Source organism: Mauremys reevesii, linkage group 1 (genome assembly GCF_016161935.1).
Source record: "Mauremys reevesii isolate NIE-2019 linkage group 1, ASM1616193v1, whole genome shotgun sequence".
Taxonomy (NCBI): Eukaryota; Metazoa; Chordata; order Testudines; family Geoemydidae; genus Mauremys; species Mauremys reevesii.
Genome location: NC_052623.1, coordinates 257,904,507 through 257,925,453, shown reverse-complemented (window position 1 = coordinate 257,925,453; position 20,947 = coordinate 257,904,507). Strand labels below are relative to the sequence as shown.

The window sequence follows — 20,947 nt, the reverse complement described above, 5'->3', positions numbered from 1 at the left end:
CGTCTTCACTACCCGCCGGATCGGCGGGTAGCAATCGATTTCTCGGAGTTCGATATATCGCGTCTCATCTAGACGTGATATATCGAACCCCGAACGCGCTCCTGTCAACTCCGGAACTCCACCGGAGCGAGTGGCGGTAGCGGAGTCGACGGGGGAGCCGCGGACGTCGATCCCGCACCGTGAGGACGGGTAAGTAATTCGAGCTAAGGTACTTCGACTTCAGCTACGCTATTCACGTAGCTGAAGTTGCGTACCTTAGATCGACCCCCACCACCCTAGTGTAGACCAGGCCTTAGTTAAGATCAGACAGATGCTCTTCCTTTTGTGATCTGCTTGCTTTCCCCCAAACTGCTTGCATGATGTGGAGGCTTCACTGGGAACACATATTTACAGAGGAAATGGATCAAAACAGGATTTTGTCCAAAACAAAACATGATCGCTGGTATCACACCCTTCTTGCATAAAATCTTAATGTAGCACTGACAATTACAGACCCTTAAATCTTATCACGGATTATTGAGCGAGTTCCAGATGCATGCTCCTGGCATACTGCTTAGGAGATAACCCCAATGTGAGAAAAACAAAAACAAGACACCATACCAAAGGGTGAACATGGGAATTCTTGTGCCCATGGCTCTCTGTTCTCACTATTGCACTTCCCCTCAACAGTAGCTAAAACCTACAAGGTGAAATCCTGGCCCCATTAAAGTCAATAGTAAAACTCCATTGGCCTCAGTGAGAGCAGGATTTCACTCAAAGTCTTTTGGGAACTGGACACAAGTCATGCTGGTTGAATCAAGATACCTTGGGGGGCGTGCCAGGTACAGAGGAGGTGGGGGATGCTGGGAAAGTCAGGACACATTTCTTCCCCAGGCAGCGGCTGTTCATCTCAATGTCTTCATAGGGGTTTTCCTTCGATGGTGGGTCTGCAGCAAAGAGCCACACGCTATAGGTAAGAAACGCAGAAAATCCTGGAGGAGTCCCACAAAATCTCTGCTGGGATCCTATGGCTTTCTCCCCCCCTCCCCCACCCACATCTGGTGGTTAAAAAAAAATTGTTCTCAAACATTCTTGCCATCCCTTCCCTCTCTCCAGCTCTGGGAGTCCAGCTGCTTACTGGATTGCATCCAAATCCTGACCAGGATGTATCCAGCCATAGAATTATGTCACAGAAGTTAGAGATGGAAAAGACCAATTAAGTCCTCCAGTCCATTTCCCTGTCAATGGAGAAGTCATAAGGTTTTCATATACTGTGGCCTTTAATATCCCTTCTCTTCATTCTTCTGATTCCCTGTTCTCTCTGAATCAAAGGTCTGTGCTCCATCTAAGTCCCACTTAAGCCTTCCAAATATCATTTAAGTGGGTCATAAGTGGTGCATAAGCCTCATGCTGCTAATTTGGGGTGCCTTGATTTGTAGGTGCCCACCTTGAGACAGCTAGTGCCTGATTCTTCAGAAATGCTGAGCACCCACAACTCCAGTTAACTTGAAAGTGAGCTGAAGATACTCAGCGCCTCTGAGAGATCAGGCCCGAGGTGTCTCAGTCTGGGTACCTAAAATCAGTGATGGAAAATGTAGGCCCAAGTGTCTGAATGGGCAGGCAATTTATTATAAGCCTTCCCTTTCCTTATGCATACTGTTGTGCCACCACAATGGAGAGCCATTAGTTAAAAGCAACCTTCTTTCTCCTATTCTTGTACACATCTAGCTGAGAATGAAACTAGGGGGTCAGTAATGCTGGGGCAGGCACTGCAGCTTAGCTTGGATCCTGTATATGGTTTGTATTTCCTCTTTGGCTGTGCAACAGCCTGTCCTGCCAGAGGTCAATGGAGGGGGGGGGAAGGGACCGCAGCTGAAGTCATCAGACAAGGACACAGCACCACAAGACCTTTTCTACCTCTTCTCCTCTGATACTCCATGAGTCTATGAGTGACCCAATGTCTGGACTCACCAAGGTGAGGGAGGTAGAAGTACTTTTGTCTATCAAAGAAAGCTGCATGCAAATGTTCTGGAACCACACGCTGCCCCTGAACTAGAGAACTTATTTTAGGTGTCGGTTTTTCATGGATGTGAATTATTCCAATTGTAATTATCTGATCAGCATTTAACACCCTGGAGAGACAGGAGCAGTGAGAATTCGCACTCAGGACAAGGGGACACTGCAGCTCTCCTCCTGCTGCCAGCACTTTGTGCAGAAATATTGGCACCATGTCTGATCTGAATTGGCCTGGGAGGCAGCCAGGTTTCCCCCACTAATACCTGCAAACCCTGCCTCCTGTCTGTCCTACACTGAATTCCAGTGCTTTGCATAAACAATACTGAGCAAGACAGGAGAGCCATGGTGGGAGACAAGCTAAGCATGCCTCCCAGCCTGGCTAGACAGACGCACATTAGCTCTGCTCGAGCGAGCATGCTAAAAATAGCAGTGTGGCCACTGGGGCAAGAGCGAGTCACCTGAGCTCAGACCTAGAAGGTCCAGAGGGTTTGGCTCAGGCAGCTAGTCCGTGTCACCACTCACATTGCTATTATTAGTGCACTAGCATGGGTCCGTTTACCCACGCTGGGAGACATACTCTAAGTATGGGAGACATACAGAAAAGGGGCAGTTCTAATACTGACAGCTCGTGTGTGTGTGTGTGTGTGTGTGTGTGTGTGTGTGTGCGCGTGCGCTCTGTTTCGTACATATTATCATCTGTGGGTCATCACTAGCACCCTGTGGCAGAATGACAGACGGAACCATTCCAAACACCCCACTCACCATGCACAGGTGGGGTTTTCTAGCTAGAGCTGTATATCCTTTATAAAGTCTCCCAGTCTGTGCTTTTATGAAATATCAAGTTGTAGCTTTGCTGGAGTCATCCCTATCAGCCATCTCCTCCTCCAGATTCCATGGCAACCACACCAGGACTGCAGGGGTCAATTAAAGATCATTAACTCCAGACAGAGCCCGGCAGAGCCTAAGCACACAAAAGGAAACAAAAACCCAAGTGTGTCCCACTTGACAACTATTATCCTTCCCTCTAACCTTTTCAATCAAAAGGTAGGGAGAATAGGAATTTGAACATGGTATTGGAGTTCTTTGTTAGCTTGAACAACAAGGAGTCCTTGTGGCACTTTAGAGACTAACAAATTTATTTGGGCATAAGCTTTCGTGGGCTAGAACCCACTTCATCAGATGCATGGAGTGGAAAATACAGCAGCAGGTATAAATACACATGAAAAGATGGGAGTTGCTGTAACAAGTGGGAGGTCAGTCTAACGAGACACTTTAATGAACAGTAGGATACCAAGGGAGGAAAAATCACTTTTATAGTGGTAATGAGAGTGGCCCATTTCAAACAGTTGACAAGAAGGTGTGAGTAAGAGTAGGGTAACAGCAATGCCCCTCTGCCAGTACATTGGCCAAACCGGACAGTTTCTACGCAAAAGGATAAATGGACATAAATCTGACATCAGGAATTATAACATTAAAAAATGAGTAGAACACTTCAATCTCCCTGGTCACTCAATAACAAACCTAAAACAGCAATTCTTCAACAAAAAACCTTCAAAAACAGACTCCAATGTGACACTGCAGAACTGGAATTAATTTGAAAACTGGACACCATCAAATTAGGCCTGAATAAATACTGGGAGTGGATAGGTCATTACAAAACCTAATTTCCCCCCATACTAATTTCCCCCTACTGTTACTCACACCTTCTTGTCAACTGTTTGAAATGGGCCACTCTTATTATCACTACAAAAGTGATTTTTCCTCCCTTGGTATCCTAGTGTTAATTAAAGTGTCTCGTTAGACTGACCTCCCACTTGTTACGGCAACTCCCATCTTTTCATGTGCTGTGTATTTATACCTGCTACTGTATTTTCCACTCCATGCATCTGATGAAGTGGGTTCTAGCCTACAAAAGCCTATGCCCAAATAAATTTTTTAGTCTCTAAGGTGCCACAAGGACTCCTCGTTGTTCAAGCTGATACAGACTAACACGGCTCCCACTCTGAAATTTGTCAGCTTGGGGAGAGAGGCGTGGCTGTTTAGGAATGGAGGGATTTGCCAGTGCTTTAACCATGTAATATGATCCATGTTATTCCAGCTGGAAGAGTGACACTTCCATAGTGGCTTTGACCAGCAGCTGTTGGGACATCCCCTGTCCTTTGGTCCCCAAACCAACTGGGGAAAGAGGGCACATAAGGGCCCCCTAACTCTTGCAAAAGGGGTAGGCAGCTTTAAAATTTACAACTAATGCCAATCTTTTCTGACTGGGGAAAGGACAGGGCATCTCCACCTTGTCTGTAGCAAATCCCAAGGGGATGCATATCCTTTGTGAGACTTCTCTAACCAAACAGCATGAGAGTTTGCTAAGATCAAAATGGCAATGCCCTGCTGGTTCCTGTGGCTCTCTCCCATCCCAAACAACGCGACCCACCTCTGTAGGATACAACAGCACTGATTTCCTTCCTCTCCAGCTGAACTCTGGCAAGAGGTTCACTTAACTCTAGCTCTGCGACAGCTAGACTCAAAGCTCTTCAGGACATGGGATGTGTTCTGCTCTACGTTCTGGAAAACACTGTGTATGTAAGTGTAGGATAATAAAATAACATTCCTGGGAATGGCGCTGATGGAATCTCAGCCATCCCCAGGCACCTGCACTAACACTGAAGGGTGGAATAAATCACAGTGCCACAAACACGAACGCAGGGATTGTGGGACCCAATTTTTTAATTTCATGGTCACCCGCTCACACAATATTTTTCTTCCTGCTGGCTGATATTTTGTGTGTGATGCACCACAGTATGCTCTTGACTAATAAATACACTCTCCTAGGTCAGGCCTTGGACTGTGACACGTTTTCATCGATGGGCCCCAAGTCTTTTTAGTTGTCCAACCCTTCCCCTCTTGAAGCGCCTACCCAGAATGTCTTCATAGACGTTTTCCTCAGATAAAGTGCGTGTGAGGGCCAGCTTGGTCTGAGCGTACCAATCCACCCTGCCATTCTCAGACGACGACTGCAGCAAGTCTTCAAACTCATAGGACTTCCTGTGCCATTCGGGGGGGAAAGAAGGGGGTGGGGGAGAAATAGGATGGAGAGTGATAGAGATAAACAGACTTTACAAGTCCAATAATTCAATATCATTCACTCGTCTCCAGCAAGTCACTCAGCCAGCAACATGAGCTACGGAGAGCCAGTGCGCCACAGATCCGTCCCGTACAACGTATAAAGCAGTGTCAACACGACAATCAGTTTTTACCAGACTGGGACTAGCCAGCAAATGTCAGGGTTGCAATGGTTTATTTAGTGTATAATAATTCTAACACACATGTAAAATACTATGGGCCACAGTCTGCAACACCTCCGGCATGTTTACACGGCAATCTGGAATCTGACTGCATCACGGGTGGACATACCTGCGGTAGCGCAGCTAAAAATAGCAGTGTAGATGCAGCAGCACAGTCTTCAGTGTGGACTGTCCAAGTACGCCAAGGACCCCCGGGTACCTAATAGCACTGCTAGCTCGCACTAAGCCCATGTCGCCCCAGTGACACTGCTATTTTTAGCTCTGCTAGCACAGGTAAAGCTAGCGTGGATATGCCTACCTGTGCTGCAATCACGCCTCTGACTGCAGTCTAGACATACCCTAAGCAGTGTCCTCCTCCACAAGCAGTCCCACTGATTACTACTCAACATGAGTAAGCATTGTCAGAAATCAGGCCTCCTATGAGTGGTGCAGGACAGCAATATGCAACATTGAATGATGAGAACGGACAGCAGTGGAGCATCCTAGCCAGTCGATCACAGAGAGGTTTAAAGTCCTCTCCCAGTCCACATGAAGTCAGGAATTCTTATTTTTAAGGTAGATCCACTGCAGAGGATTGGCTCAAAAAGAACAGTACATTTTTAAGGCGGGTTTCCCCCCACCACTCAAATATTTGGATTTACAAAAGGGGACGGGGTCGGGAGCAACCTCCAGCAAAACATGAGTAAACAAGGAACAGACTTGAGGAGAAAGGGCAGCTCTCCTCTGAAAAGTGACAGTGTAAAAATGGCATGGCAAGGTCCCCCCCTTACCATCTCTCAATGGCTTCGGACCAGCTGCGCTCATTCTGCAAGCTAAAAAGATTGTTTGTTTTGTCTTTAAACTGGCAACATCATGAACTCATCCTGTTATCAGAGAGTCAGGCTGGAATCATTCATTCTCATTCACTGTCACTAGTCATAGGATCTCCATGTCAAAGTCATTACACCTGTGGAAACCTATTGGCCTTCAGTGTTTGCACAGGTGTAACAGAGCAGAATATATCCTGCAGGCTCGTGATCACTGACATTGCTGAGACGGAAAGAACACTGCTTCACTTTCAGAGCCCAGGGTGAATTTAGGGAGCGGATCGTCAGAAAGGCATCCTTTTACTAATGAACAAGGTTGAGACACAATAAACATAGACCCCGATGATGCCACTTTTGTGGAGGCCCCTTTCAGAAGCAGAACTGTACACCATCATCAAATTAATCAAGCACTCCTGTACCAGCATTAGAATAGTAAAGCCAGAATACCTGTGGTCAGCATTATTCTTATGTTTCCCATTCCATAGTCTTCTGCTGACAGCTGATGGGGGAGGAGAAGAAGGGAGAGGAGGGGGAGGTATAGATGGCAGAGGGGGCAAGTTTCTCTTATTTCTAGCTGCCGGAATCCATCCCTCTTCTCCCTCATGTTTGAAAGTCCGCCTGGGCTTTGGAAGTGGGTTGATGAAAGGTTTCTTCTCCGGTATCCCTGGTTCTGTGTACACATTCTCCACGCTGTGATCCTTGCATTTCACTTGAGATGCTTTCACCTCTTCCAGAGTCCCAAAAATGGGCTCACTGATTTCTGAGTCTAAGCTTAGGAGCCTCTTATTGAGTTCAGAGCCACATACACCTTCCTGGTCCTCTGGGAAGATTTGTCCCTCATCTGCCTTCTCCTGCAGACAGTATGGGGAATAATAAGTACCTGGCAACTGTGGCTGCAATTCTGCTGATCCTTCTTTCAAGGCCTGCTCCAGTTTCTTGACCTGAGTCAGTACTGAAAGGTTCTCTTTCTGGACCTCCCACTTACCACCTTTCATCTCCTTGCATTTTCCAACACTGGAATCAATCTTCTCTTCCTTCTCCTGCATTTCCACTTTCCTCTCTGTTCCCTGCCCCATGCTCTTTGAAGGGCCCACTCTTCTTTCATTCTCTTTGCCTACCCCTTTGCATTCCAACTCCCAGGTTATAAGTCTCTTGGAGTCCACTTTCCTAGGCCCCAAAACTTCCCCACTCATCTTCTCCACCACACATGGCATCTTGAGCTCCTCTTTAACTCCTGGCTCTTCCTCCTTCCGACTGACCAGAGGAGAAGGCGTTTCCTTTTTCCCTTCCCACTCGGAAATCTTGTCCTTGATACTGAAGGGCTTATTCCTCAAACTGACTTTCCCAGCTGACTGTAAATTCTGAGTGCCTCCTATCTGCCTCCTTATGATGTTGCTGCTCTCCTTGACATTAAGATCCACAGATGGGTCACTGATAATCATTTTGGGACTCAGCATGTTCTGCTGAAAGCAGTCTAGCCTTGGATCCAGCATCAAGTTCTCCAGTGATTTCAATGGGCTTTTCACCACAGAAGAAACTTGTTCAGCTTTAGGTCCTAGACTCAGAGTGAAACTGGCACCTTCAGAATAATTTTCACTTGAAGACCCAAACCAAAGTCTTTCTAATTCCTCCACAGTGTTTGTATTATTTTTACTTGCAAGCTTGACCCTACACAGCAAAGACAAAAGAGAAGAAAAAATCACTTTTGCTGATCATTCTAGGTTTGGTCAGCAGTACACCAGCTCCGTACGCTCTATTGAAGCAGGTGAGGTTGGCAGGGATGCTCAAAGATGGGGGCTGCTGCAGAGCATTCTCAGGGGAGGATCCTGGACTCTGGAATGCACTCCTTCTCTCTCTTGCTATGACAGAACCTAGTTTGATGCAAGACCTGTCTATTATCCCAGGCTTTCTCTGAGGGAGTGGAATGGGGTGAGCGTGGGTGGGATAGTTTTTGAAAATTAAGAGTGTTCATACTGCGAACAGGTCAGTTTGTATTTTTGTATGCATTTTAAATAGAATGGTAGGGTTTTTTTACTTAGTGCATTAGACAGGTGCATCAATATAAAAGTCAAAATGGACTCTAGTTTACTTAAGATTTAGTAGCTAGCACATGATTATCAAAGAGATGTGTAGACTTGGGACACTGTAGGTATTCCTCTACAGTCTACTCGGTAACGCCTTTCTAAATAGACTACTTGGCTTAATCATCAAGACAAGGCATAACAAGATCCAGTGGCTGGCAGCTGAAGTTAGCAAAGTTCAAACTAGAAATAAAAGGAGGGAAATTAACCAATGTAAATGATTTTCACGCCATCATTTGGAATCTTTAAATCAAGGCTGGATGTTGTTCTAACACATAAGGGCTAGTTCAACCAGACGGTATTGAGCTAGATGAAGGAGCCACTGGATGGAATTCTATGGCTTGTGTTACACAGGCGGTCAGGCTAAATTATCACAGCAGCCCCTTCTTGCCTTGAGATCGATGAAACAGAAGAAAGAACCTTGCCCATAGTGATCCTCTCCTCCAATAATTTCACCTTCCAAGTTGGTCAGCCCTAGGTTTCCTGCTGGTAGTGCAGTGAGCAAGTAAGCAAACCTGGCAGCCATTATGCACCCAGCCATAGCTAACACCCAGCCTCGGACATTGGCATCTGTGGTTACCAAACGGAAAGGAGATACTAACCAGGGTATCATTGTCCCCAAGTCTCATACTCCTATAATTTCTGCCTATTTCAGTGGGAGGAGGGACTTTCGTGTAACCTTTTGGATGATGCCTCTAATGGAGTGGACCCCCACCCCTAGTCTAGCAGTGCACTGTGGTATCATCACAGGTTATTAGACTCACATTAGGATGTGGGATTTAAACATACAACCTGATGGCCTAGAGACACCGGCTGAGGCATACTGATGCTAGAGGCACGTTTTAGGCTATGCGAGAGAGCACCAATGGAAAGTAACGACTCCCTCTCCACTCCCCTCCCTTGGGAAAAAGAAAAACAAGAATTTAGGACTTTTCACCTCTCAGTGGATTTGCAGACACCGTTTTCAGACTTGCTGCTCACGTCGGCTGCCTTGCTAGCTGTCATCGTGTCAACACCTGGCGTGGCGACAGGTCACCTGGGAGAAGTCAAAGCAACACTTAAATGATCAGAGGTATTGTGACAGACTGACAATATCCTGTAGTATCCTGACCAAAGCTTATGGAATGAAGATAAATGTTACTGATTTAAGTTAAACGTGATTGAATCAGGGTTAGTAGCTTGGGAATTCCATTGTATTAAAATGCAATTGTGTATGTGTTATGGGGCACTGTATGGACCTTCTCTAGGAAGAGAGGGATGCTGATGTACTTCCTCTGTTATCAGCCCTTTGAAGTGTCCCTCCCCCTTCCCCCCACGCAGAGATGTGCATATACTAGTTCAAATGGGATTCTCCAGTGACCAGCAGTCAAAGGAAGGGGCTTTGGATAAATAGTCTGGTTTTAAACTCACTCAGAGCCTTCTTCCTTGTCCAGGAAACGGTCAGGACTCTGGTGCATGCAGGCCCCCAATCCTTACGGTAGGGTTGGAAGGATGGGGCCTACTGATCCCCCATAAGACTGGGTACTTATATGGAGCTGAAGTTGTGATGAACTTGTGACCACAAAGGAAACTCCTCAGGTGGCAAAGGACTGCGCCTGTCAGAGCCCTTGTTAGGATAACGTCTGATACGTTTATTTACACGTGGGTAGGTGTGTCTATTGTTTTAAACACGTTTTCTCGGCAGCGCTTTTACCCTAAGAAAAACATAGGCTCGCATAAGAAGAGCTGTGTGGTCTCTATAGCCATGGGCAGCCGCACTGTGAACTGTCTCCACGGGTGTGCTAGGGCAGCTTGTCGGAGCTGGGAATACGACAGTGATGGCAGGGAACAGTTCAGCCTGCAAATACACCAGTCAGAAGGGACAGAGATGCAGGTCTCCATCCAAAAAGGCAACTGCTGGGGCGCTGGAGGCCTGAGAGTGGGTGCCCTGGCTGGACCCCTGAGGGGGAACACAGGTGCGGTTGCCCTGAACTGTGACAGGTAACACTGTCTGTTCCCACATGACAAACTTCCCCTGTCCCTCTTCTCTCCAAGCACACCCACAAAACCTGCCCCTGGAAGTCCAGTAGGATAATAGCAGCAAGTCACTTCATCTCTCTGCCTCCATTTCCCTTCTGTAAAATGGTGATGAGCATTTTTATCCACCTACCTCCCAAGGGTGCTGTGAGAATTAGGCAGTCTTTGGGGCATGGCTGTCTATTACTATGTGTTTGTATAGTGCTGTGCACAGTGGGACTCCCGTCTCAGCTGGTCCCATAGGCACTGCCATAATACACACAATTAGTAATATAACCAGTCAATGGCTGTACAGTGATTTGAACGGCCAAGACACTACATAAAAGCTAAACTTTATTGTTATAACACTTGGGTATCTGTCTTCCCTCAGGAGACTGTTAAAATGGCTGTAAAAATAATCTGTCTGATCCAGAGAATTAACAGCGCCATGGCTTATGAAGCCATTGTATCAACAGCTTTCTTGGACTGCTACTAGCTGAGACCCAGGTTTATTGATTAAACTACTGTCGATCTCACAGCCACTTTGTGCTCAGGTTCCTGATCACCTGATGTATTCTCACGCTAGTGAGTCATTATAGAGTGGTACTGATCTCCCTTGGGAATTTAAGGGGTGCAATGCATCCCTGGCCTAAGGTTTTTAAACTGCAGAAGTTGCTTTGGTCACTGCTCACTATTCTTTGCGTGGTGATTTCTATTCTTTGTGGGGCAGGGGTGTCAATCTATCCTCTTGGAGCACCTCTGCAACACAGTCAATACAACAGATGTTCTCCTTTTAGTCTTGTCCTGAAAACCAACGCTGGCTCTTTAAGAGCAACCACCCCACAAGGCAGTGTCAGTACTTCTCAGGAGGGCATTATCAGTGGGCACTGAAAAGCATTTCAATGACAGGAAGGAGTTCATTGTCTCTTACACAATACTTTGAAACCCTGAAAGCCTCTGGAGTCTATCCACTTGGCTGGTCTATCAGATGCTCCCCTGCCACGGCCGGAGTTTGGCAGCAAGACCAATCGCATCAGTAAAGTTAGTAGTTCCTAGGACTTTTCAAGCAAATGAACATATAAAAGTATTTCTCATTTCCATGGTCGACATACTTGTAAAGAGAGAGAGGGAGAAATGGAAATAATTCAGTCTTTTTCTCTTCTGAGCTCTCATCCTGCCCAGGCAACATTCTGTAAGACAGAGTGAACTCTGGATCATCTCAATGAGTACAGGTTCAGGGTAATTTATTACAAACCATGTCCTCTCTTTCCCCAGGCAATAAGCCCTGCTGCTTCTCTTCCTCATTAGTAGCTGGCACAACACCCAATTCATTTCTAATGACAAAGCAACCTTACAAAATTGTCAGGAAAATTGACCAGCCCAAGGATCAAAATCTAGTCACCCACTCACTAGCTGTTATGTTTAAGGATAATGAAAAAACTGAAGATCATTCATTCCTTTGTCCACAGAATGACTCACTCAGGCAAACGAGCGAGTAGATTTCTGCAGAGCGGTGACAGAGATTGCTCTGCACTTAGAGTGTAAGCTCGCTGGGGCAGGGACCATCTCTTTGTGCTGTGTTTGTACAGCACCTAGCACAATGGGGTCCTAGCCTATGACTGGGGCTCTTAGGAGCTACCACGATAGGAATATTAATAGAGGCTGGGGTATATATAACCACTTCATTAATCACCATTCTGGAGTTTCTCTTCTGGCAAGCTCTGAAGTTTATCACAATATGATTGGTGTGGTGGGGGTGGGGGGAGGTGCCTCTCCCTTCCCCCACCCAATAAACTCAGACTCTGACTCTTTGCCAGCAGAGCCCCCTCTGGAGAAAGATGCCACCTACCCACACCAATGGGTGGGGAAAATTGATGGGGCCAGCAGTGAAAGGGGGTCAGCTCCAGTAGTAAGGGAGGGAGGGACTTGCCAAGGGACAATAGGTAGCTCCTCCCATGGGAGTCGTTAGCACCCATTGGCCAGCTGGGGGGAAGGGGTGCTGATTGGCCAGCATTCCCCTGCTCCCAGGATTTAGCCCAGTGAAGGGGCCATTTGGAGCCTCTTTTGGCTCCGTTCCAACTGCCCACCCAAACTAGGAAGGGGAGCCCAGCCTGACGGATGCTGTGGGTCTAGCCTGTGTAGGGGTCAGGAAGGAATTTTTTCTTCCATGGGCCAATTGGCAGAGGACCAGGGAGTTTTTTCCCTTCCTCACAGCATCTGCAAGGTGCTTAGTACCTAACTGAGGTACGGGTATGGTGCTGCTTACTTGTTGCAACATGCAGCCGGTTTCCAGTGAGGTTAAGAGAATAAAATGAATGGTTCCCTGAGGTGAAAGACCTGGGATTTTGGCTTTGGGCTCGTATGATAGGATGAAACTTTGTGGGCTGTGGTCAGACCTTGTGGCCCTCGTGGGCCAAGGTCCCCACCCTCCTGCCCCCTTTGTCCCCCTCAGGGGGAGGAGAGTGCTAGGTCTCAGAGAACTGAGTCCTGGGGGATAGGCTGAGGAGAACCACCCCACATTATGGGTTATATGATAAAGAACTCTGTAACCTGGTGCCAGTTATGGGTTATATGGTAAGGAGCCCTGTAATCCCCGCACCGGCACCAATTGAATGCCTGGTATAGGTGAGTAGTGGTGATGGGCAGGTAGTGGCCCTCCCCTACGTTCAAGTTTAATAAAAGTTGCAGTCTGCCACTTAAGTCCATGCATGTTTCTGTCCTTGCTTTGCCACTGCGTCCCTATCAGCTAGCATTCAGATGTGGGCACATGGGTGGCAGCGGTCAACATGGGTCATACGTCTGATCCGAGCACACTGCTAAACTAGCCACCTTGGGAGGTGGGAGGAGAGGCTGAAGAAGAAATGGATCATCACTGGTGACGGGGGAAGGAGGAGGGTGCAGACCTGTTCAGTCTCCCGCTAAAGCCAGGAAAGACGCCTGTTCGTAGCTGCTTTCTGCACTGCTCCTGCTTAGGAGCTGAGGGACACTGGTCTGTGAGCATATGAGCAGGGCTGCTCTAGGCAGGAGGGTTCACTGCTAGCCACAGAGAGACATATAATGCCCCACGCGTATTTGGGACTTGAACCTGTGGCTTGAGCAGCACATCTCTCCCTAGCCACACGGGCCTGTAGCAGTGACTGGAAAACAACAGGGGAGGAGGTGGAGAGTAGCCAGAGCTAGGCACCCAGGCAGTAGTGCCGGAACGGGGAGGGCAGGGGCCCAGGGCCCTCCCACATTTCGCCAGGGCGGACCCTTCCCCCGGGCCAGGCCAGCATGGAGTCCAGCCAGGGAGCCCAGACAATTGTGGGAGACGCACGTGTGGCCCCCTCCACCTGCCTTCGGTGCGGGGGGGCTGAGGGAAGCCCCCAGCCCATGTCCCCACCCCCAGGCTCCCTGCACGGCCCAAAGCCGGTGGAGGGTCCACGATTCACCACACCTGCCCACGTGGGTCTCCCCAACCCGGCTCCAGCGTGCGGGGGGCTCAGAGTCGCAGCCCGGACATGGTAAGAGCTGCGGGGGCAGCTGTGGGGAGCTGCGGCGCAGCCCCTCCACTAGGGTTGCAACTTTCTACGCGCACAAAACCGAACATCCTTGCCCCACCCATGCCCCCACCAGAGGCTCCACCCCCACTCACTCCATCCCGCCTCCCTCTGTCACTCGCTCTCCCCACCCTCACTTACTCATTTTCAGTGAGCTGGCTCAGGGGGTTGGGGTGTGGGAGGGGGTGAGGGTTCAGGCTGGGAGTGGGCCTGAAATGAGACATCCAAGGTGCAGATGGGGGCTCCAGGCTGAGGCAGTGGGTTGGGATGCAGGAGGGGGTGAGGGCTCCAGCTGGGGTTGCAGGCTCTGGGGTGGGGCCAGGGATGAGGGATTTGGGGTGCAGGAGGGGGCTCTGGGCTGGGGCAGATGGTTGGGGTGCGGGAGAGGGACGAGGGCTCTGGCAGGGGGTGCAGACTCTGGAGTAGGGCTGGGGATGAGGGGTTTGGGGTGTAGGAGGGTGCTCCGGGCTGGGGGAGTGGAGCCGAGGGGTTTGGAATATGGGAGGGGGCTCCAAGCTGAGGCAGGGGGTTGGGGTGTGGGAGGGGGTATGGGCTTTGGGCTGAGGGTGCAGGCTCTGATGTGGGGCCAGAAATGAGGGGTTCAGGGTGTGGGAGGGGGCTCCAGGCAGGGGGTTGGGGTGCAGCAGGGGGTGAGGGCTCTGTCTGGGGTGCAGGCTCTGGGGTGGGGTTGTGGATGAGGAGTTTGGGATGCAGGAGGGTGCTCTGGGCTGGGACTGAGGGTTTGGAGGGCAGGAGGGGGATCAGGGCTGGGGCATGGGTTTGGGGTGTGGGAGAGGGTCTCAGGGGTGCAGGCTCTGGGCAGCGCTTTTCTCAAGCAGCTCCCAGAAGCAGCGGCATGTCCCTCTTCTGCTCCTAGACAGAGGTGTGGCCAGGCAGCTCTGCACGCTGCCCCGTCTGCAGGCACCACCCCCACAGCTCCCATTGGCTTCAGTTCCCGGCCAATGGGAGCTGCAGAACCAGCATTTGGGGCAGGGGCAGTATGCGGAGCCCCCTGCCTGCCCGTATGCGTAGGAGCCGGAGTGGGGACATGCCGCTGCTTCTGGGAGCCACGCAGAGCCACGGCAGCCAGGGAGCCTGCCAGCCCTGCTGCGCCGAATGGACTTTTAACAGTGGTGCTGATCAGAGTCACCAGGGTCCCTTTCCGACCAGGCATTCCAGTTGAAAACTGGACACCTGTCAACCCTACCCTCCACCTGCCTTGGGCGGGGGGCCCAGGGGGCAGAGACACAGCCTGGAGGCTGCTCTCAGTTGGCCCCTGCATTGCAGGCAGGTGGAGGGTCCTCTGTGGCTCTTATCGTGGCTGGGCTGTGGCTTCGAGGAGCCTCTGCCAGCCGGAGCCAGGTCAGGGAGAGCCGCGCAGACCACTGTAGGGAGCCTGGGTCCTCCATCTGCCCTGGGCGAGTGGTCCAGGGGTGGGGGACAGGGGCTGCTTTTGGCCTGCCCCTCCCCACCCTCCAGGGGAGCAGGCTCCCTGGCCCTGCTCCAGCTTCCGGCTTGGCCAGGGGCAGGACTTTGTGGGGTGGGGCCCTCCAGGCCTTCTATTTTGGGGGAAGGCTCTGATGCCCTTGCACCCAGCCAGGGGAGATGTCAGGGCCAGCCAGGAAAACAGTGACTCCTATATTCCTAAAGTTAATTCCATGCTGCAGCCTACTCAGGCTTAAGTCCTGATAACCAGGACATTATGAAAAGGAAAATAGGCATGTCCATCTCTGCAGAGACCTAGCGAGGCTCACTGAAGCAGTAAGAAGAGAAAGGTACATTGTTCCCACCATAGAAGATATAATCTGCAATGGTCTTGTTCTTATTAGATGCAGATAGCGGATTCTGGCAAGTTCCTGTCTCCCCTGGCAGTGACCAGCTGACAAGTTTTTGGAACGAAAGATATGGCTTTCCTCACCTCATCCTCAGCATCACAAGCACCCCAGAAATCTTCCAGAGGAAAATAAACAAAACTCTGCCAGGCCTAGAGGGAGTTACATGGATGAGAGTTGTGTTTATGGGAAGTCCAAGGAAGAATATAATGTCAGCCTGGCACATTTCACCGGCATTACAATTACTTTCTTTATAAAACAAAACCCAAAGAAGACTATGTCACGTGTGGGTCCACAGAGGACTGAGCTCAGGGGCACTCCACTACTGTGTGAACTGGGACACCAGGCTATCATGGTCCATAGATTGACAAGAAGGGAGGCAAATGTCAAGTCCCAGTTGGAGATCCTTCCCATTACAATGCACTCAGGAATCCTTGCCATTGTTTGGGGGAACAAAGCAGCCATCTGACACCATTTCATAACAAATTAGGGAAAGGAATGCCATCTAAAGGGGGAGGGGAAGAAAGAAGAAGGGGAAGAAGCTCTCAAACCTGTTGACTGGACTGTGGGAAGGATGCAAAGTCTCAGGACAGAAGGCTCGCCACATATCTCCCACATGCACATGGCCTTACGATTCCCAGGGTCATGTGATGGGGACTTCCTGCTGCCAGGCAGAGTGAGACCTGCCTGGACCTCTCTCTTCCAGAGTTCCTGCCTGCTTTGTGTTTGCAACAAGGCGTTTGTTTACTGATCTATCATTGGCATGCAGGAAATGGCCTGGAAATGAGCTGTAATCATCTGTCACCAGCAGTCGCTGTTTGGTTTTCTTCTAATTTAAGTTTTCCTTTCTTTCCTTTCTCCCCAACCTCCCACTCAAAACACAGTAGTAAAAAAAAGCACATGCTTCTCTTTATGGATGCTGGATACTTTAGGGAAACCAGGGCTTAGCATTTCAGAAAGGACTAGTGGTTTTGGGTGCCCAACTTGAGATATCTTAACAAGGGGGTAATATTCCCCAAAGTGCTGAGCACCCACCTCCTGAAAAATCAGGGCCCCCAAAGCAGTCCTGAAATGGGCTCTCAAAAAAGGTACCCCACTTCCACTATTAGCTTTTGAAAATGTAGCCTCAGTATATGGAAACAAGTAACAATCATCTTAGACAGCATAAGCTTTTCCCCAACCCCACCTCCTTGTGAGCCAGCAGCAAGCATACTAACAATGAACCACTGAGAGACATGTGTATCCTGACCTAAAGGATAGAGAAACCTTTCAGAGGAAAATAAGCAAAATATATTGTGGAGAAGGTGGATGCAGACCTGGTGTTAATCTGCCCAGAGTGCTATCAGAAAGAAGGAGGAGAACTTGTGGCACCTTAGAGACTAACAAATTTATTTGGGCATAAGCTTTTGTAGGCTAAAACCCACTTCATCAGATGCATGAAGTGGAAAATAGAGTAGGAACAGATATATATGTATATCATACAGAGAACATGAAAAAATGGGGGTTGCCATGCCAACTCTAACAAGACTAATCAATTAAGGTGAGCTATTATCAGCCCGAGAAAAAAAACTTTTGTAGTGATAATCAGGATGGCCCATTTCAAACAGTTGACAAGAAGGTGTGAGTAACAGTAGGGGGAAAATTAGCACAGGGAAATAGTTTTTACTTTGTGTAATGACCCATCTTGATACCAGACACCTTTGTGTTCTTGGGGAACCAGGGTACAGTATCCAGCCTGACTCATGAAAGACACCCCCGCCCCCCAGCCTCTGCTTAAACCAAAATCCATCAGAGGAAAAAAATTTGCAGAGAGCAGTGAAGGGCATTGGGAGACACACCTAGACCCCTCCTGACAAAGGTGACAAGATTTAGGCTGTGGCTACACTTGCATTTCAAAGCGCTGCCACGGCAGCGCTTTGAAGCGCTAAGTGTAGTCAAAGCGCCAGCGCTGGGAGAAAACTCTCCCAGCGCTGTCCGTACTCCACCTCCCTGTGGGGAATAACGGACAGCGCTGGGAGCCACGCTCCCAGCGCTGGGGCTTTGACTACACTGGCGCTTTGTAGCGCCGCAATTTGCAGCGCTGCAGAGGGTGTGTTTTCACACCCTGCTGCAGCGCTGCAAATTTGTAAGTGTAGCCAAGCCCTAAGACATCTCCATTAGCATACAGAATGGCGAGCAGAGACAACTCCCCTAGCCTCATCTGCATGAAAGATGGGACAGGAAGACATCTCAATTTACATACAGAATGGAGAACAGAGAACCACACTGAATTCTGGGACCAGAAAAAGCACGGAAGCACTGCATCATGGGAATCTCTGCTCCAGATGCTAATGAACCTAGGCCTGCCCACACCCAGCTCAGCAGTTATCAGACCAATTCTAGTAATAAATCCTTAATTGATATCCAAATAGTGAAGCAGCCTAGTTGCATTGTGAACTCCCTGGAAGAAAACACCACCCATAGCCAAGAGTGATCAGCTCTTATTGTCTAGCTTAAAGAAAACCCTTGAATCAGCAGTTTACCTATAAACAAATCTAGTGTTCTCCCTTCAACCATTGTAATTTCTCTACAAAAATCCCCACTCACCCTCCAGTCAGTGTTCTGATGCTTAGATCCAAACTGCATCAGATCCACGGGGACTCCATATTCTCCTGACTGATCGTGCTGGGGGCTCTGCCTGTCTCCTGCCCTCAGGACCCTGAGCTACTACCATCACCTGGGAATCCCAACCAGTTCAAGCTCCAGGGAGCGGTGAGATCCCCTTCTCTCTCTTCATTTTCCTTTCTACCTTAGGTATTAACCTTTAATAATGTATGTTATGTTGGTCTAGCCCTCCTTGTGTAGTTATCACTATTATTCAATAAATAACTCTTATGGTTAACTTGGTTGCTTCTCTCTCTCTTGCTGAACTTTACTCTTTTGTGTTTTTAGCTTCCCCCATTCACTCTACAGCAACACTTCTTTTACCTAAGCTAAAGATCCCTGCAGCACCCAGAATACTGTGGAGTTTGCTCATCAAGTAGGTTACTGACAGTACAATTGTGTTGAGAGAGTGGGGATAGGGACGTGCTGAATCTGGGATGCATAAGGGTAACAGCTTGAAAGTGCTGTTTGACCCAATCCATGGAGCCCAGGGGCATATAAGGAGAGTCAGCTTGAAAGTGCTGCTTCATCCAGCCCAGTGAGTCCAGGGACATATAAGGGGTCAGCTTGAAAGTGCTAATTGACCCGGTCCACTCAGACTTGCTCTGTTAATGTATGTGTGGGTGGGTGGGTGCTCATCCGGTTTTGGGGCTGGAGAAACCCAGCCCTAGGGAACCTAGGTCCTGCAGGATAGCTCCATTGGGAGGGGACTTGCAGAAGGGAGAAGTAGCGCTCCATATAAAAACACAAGTGACACAAGCAGTACATTAATAGAATTACAGAATCCCCTTCCCCAGAAGGGTAACCCAAATAAATGAGCATACCCCAAAGTAATGGGCAAATCTGGTAACACCATCCACTCCCAGTCTTTATTCAAGCCTAATTTAATGGCATCCAGTTTGCAAATTAATTCCAGTTCTGCAGTTTGTGTGTGGTTGCTGGTGAGTATTTGCTTCAGCAACCACACACCACACAACAAAAACACTAACCCAGGAACCTATCCTTGCAACAAAGCCCGTTGCCAACTCTGTCCACATATCTATTCAAGGGACACCATCGTAGGACCTAATCACATCAGCCACACGATCGGGGACTTGTTCACCTGCACATCTACCAATGTGATATATGCCATCATGAGCCAGCAATGCCCCTCTGCCATGTACATTGGCCAAACAGGACAGTCTCTACACAAAAGAATAAATGGAAACAAATCAGACATCAAGAATTATAACATTAAAAAACCAGTTGGAGAACACTTCAATCTCCCTGGACACTCAGTTACAGACTTAAAAGTCACAATTCTTCAAACAAAAAAAACTTCAAAACCAGACTCCAATGAGAAACTGCAGAACTGGGATTAATTTGCAAACTGGACACCATTAAATTAGGCTTGAATAAAGACTGGGAGTGGATGGGTCATTACATAAACTAAAAACTATTTCCCCATGCTCATTTTTCCCCTACTGTTACTCACACCTTCTTGTCAACTGTTTGAAATGGGCCATCCTGATTATCTCTACAAAAGTTGTTTTTTCTCCTGCTGATAATAGCTCACCTTAATTGATTAGTCTTGTTAGAGTTGGCATGGCAACCCCCATTTTTTCATGTTCTCTGTGTATATATATCTTCCTAGTGTATTTTCCACTTCATGCATCTGATGAAGTGGGTTTTAGCCCACAAAAGCTTATGCCCGAATAAATTTGTTAGTCTCTTAAGGTGCCACAAGTACTTCTTGTTCTTTTTGCTGATACAGACTAACACGGCTACCACTCTGAAATCTGCTATCAGAGTAGGTACTCACCTTCTGCAGCTTTCTAAACACATTCCTGAAAGTTATAGGACAATTCTAATCAGGTAAGCCATGGGAGAACCAAACATTAAACAGTTTAGTCACTGTATCTAATGATGTCACAGAACTTCTATTCACAAACATGATCAAGCAACCACAATAAGCCTTTCAGGGCTCCCTCTTTGTTACACTGTTTATGGTACTATAAAAAAAAAGCACATCCCACATAGGACCTTGTGGTTTTAGAGATGTTCACTGTACAGTGAACCGTAGCCATTTGTAACCTGGAATGGAGTGCCTGCCACCAGCATGTTAGAGGATAAGGCAATATCTCAGAATACAACCTTTTGGGGGCAGGGATTCTGTGCTCTGTGTTGCTACAGCACCTAGCACAATGGGGTCCTGGTCCATGACTGGGCTCCTACATGCTACAATAATACAAATAACAATAATAATAAATATTATCTCACATCACCTGCATGACGCCAGAGCTCTTCACCTGCCAGTTTGCAGAAACTGTTGCCCAAAGAGGGTAAAGACCTAAACATTGTAGGAGGGACAATCCCCAGTTTCTCTTCTAAGATGCCCACAAAAAGGTTCCCTCCCCCGCAGTCATTTACATTTGAAGACATCTAAACCACATCAATTTCTTATTCAGGTCCATAGGACTCAACAACAATACACAGCATTTTTATAGTGCTTTCAAACTTCAAAGTGTTTTACAGTGCAAATATAACATACAGAAGGCAACACCCAGCAAACAATATATAAAGAGGAGGAAGGATGCCAGGAAGACAAAATACTAACAGGAAGATCACGAGTAGGGCTGAGCCGACAGTTGGGAACTTGAATTCAAACCCCTTCCACCCCACCCTATATTCTATTTAAAGGCTATTTCCCTTTAGGGGAAAAAGAAATCGCATACACAAAGCCCTCTGCGTGGCCTGCGTGCAGGTTCTCAACGC

The 20,947-nt window shown here is 48.3% G+C and overlaps 1 protein-coding gene across 2 annotated transcripts in view; it reads right to left on the bottom strand.

The window, feature by feature from the left end:
* The window catches only part of DENND2A (DENN domain containing 2A), an 84,571-nt gene that overhangs the window by 38,566 nt on the left and 25,058 nt on the right, over positions 1–20,947 (bottom strand). The window contains exons 1-5 of one of the 2 annotated variants that reach the window (XM_039482688.1): positions 11,292–11,344; positions 9,122–9,220; positions 6,551–7,771; positions 4,910–5,037; positions 805–926 (exon numbers count right to left, since the gene is read on the bottom strand). In XM_039482688.1, the coding sequence (XP_039338622.1) occupies positions 805–926; positions 4,910–5,037; positions 6,551–7,771; positions 9,122–9,189 (1,539 nt within the window). In that variant the 5' untranslated portion in view covers positions 9,190–9,220; positions 11,292–11,344. Of the gene's footprint in view, positions 1–804; positions 927–4,909; positions 5,038–6,550; positions 7,772–9,121; positions 9,221–11,291; positions 11,345–20,947 lie in introns of those variants that run through there. The other variant, XM_039482681.1, reaches the window with a different exon arrangement.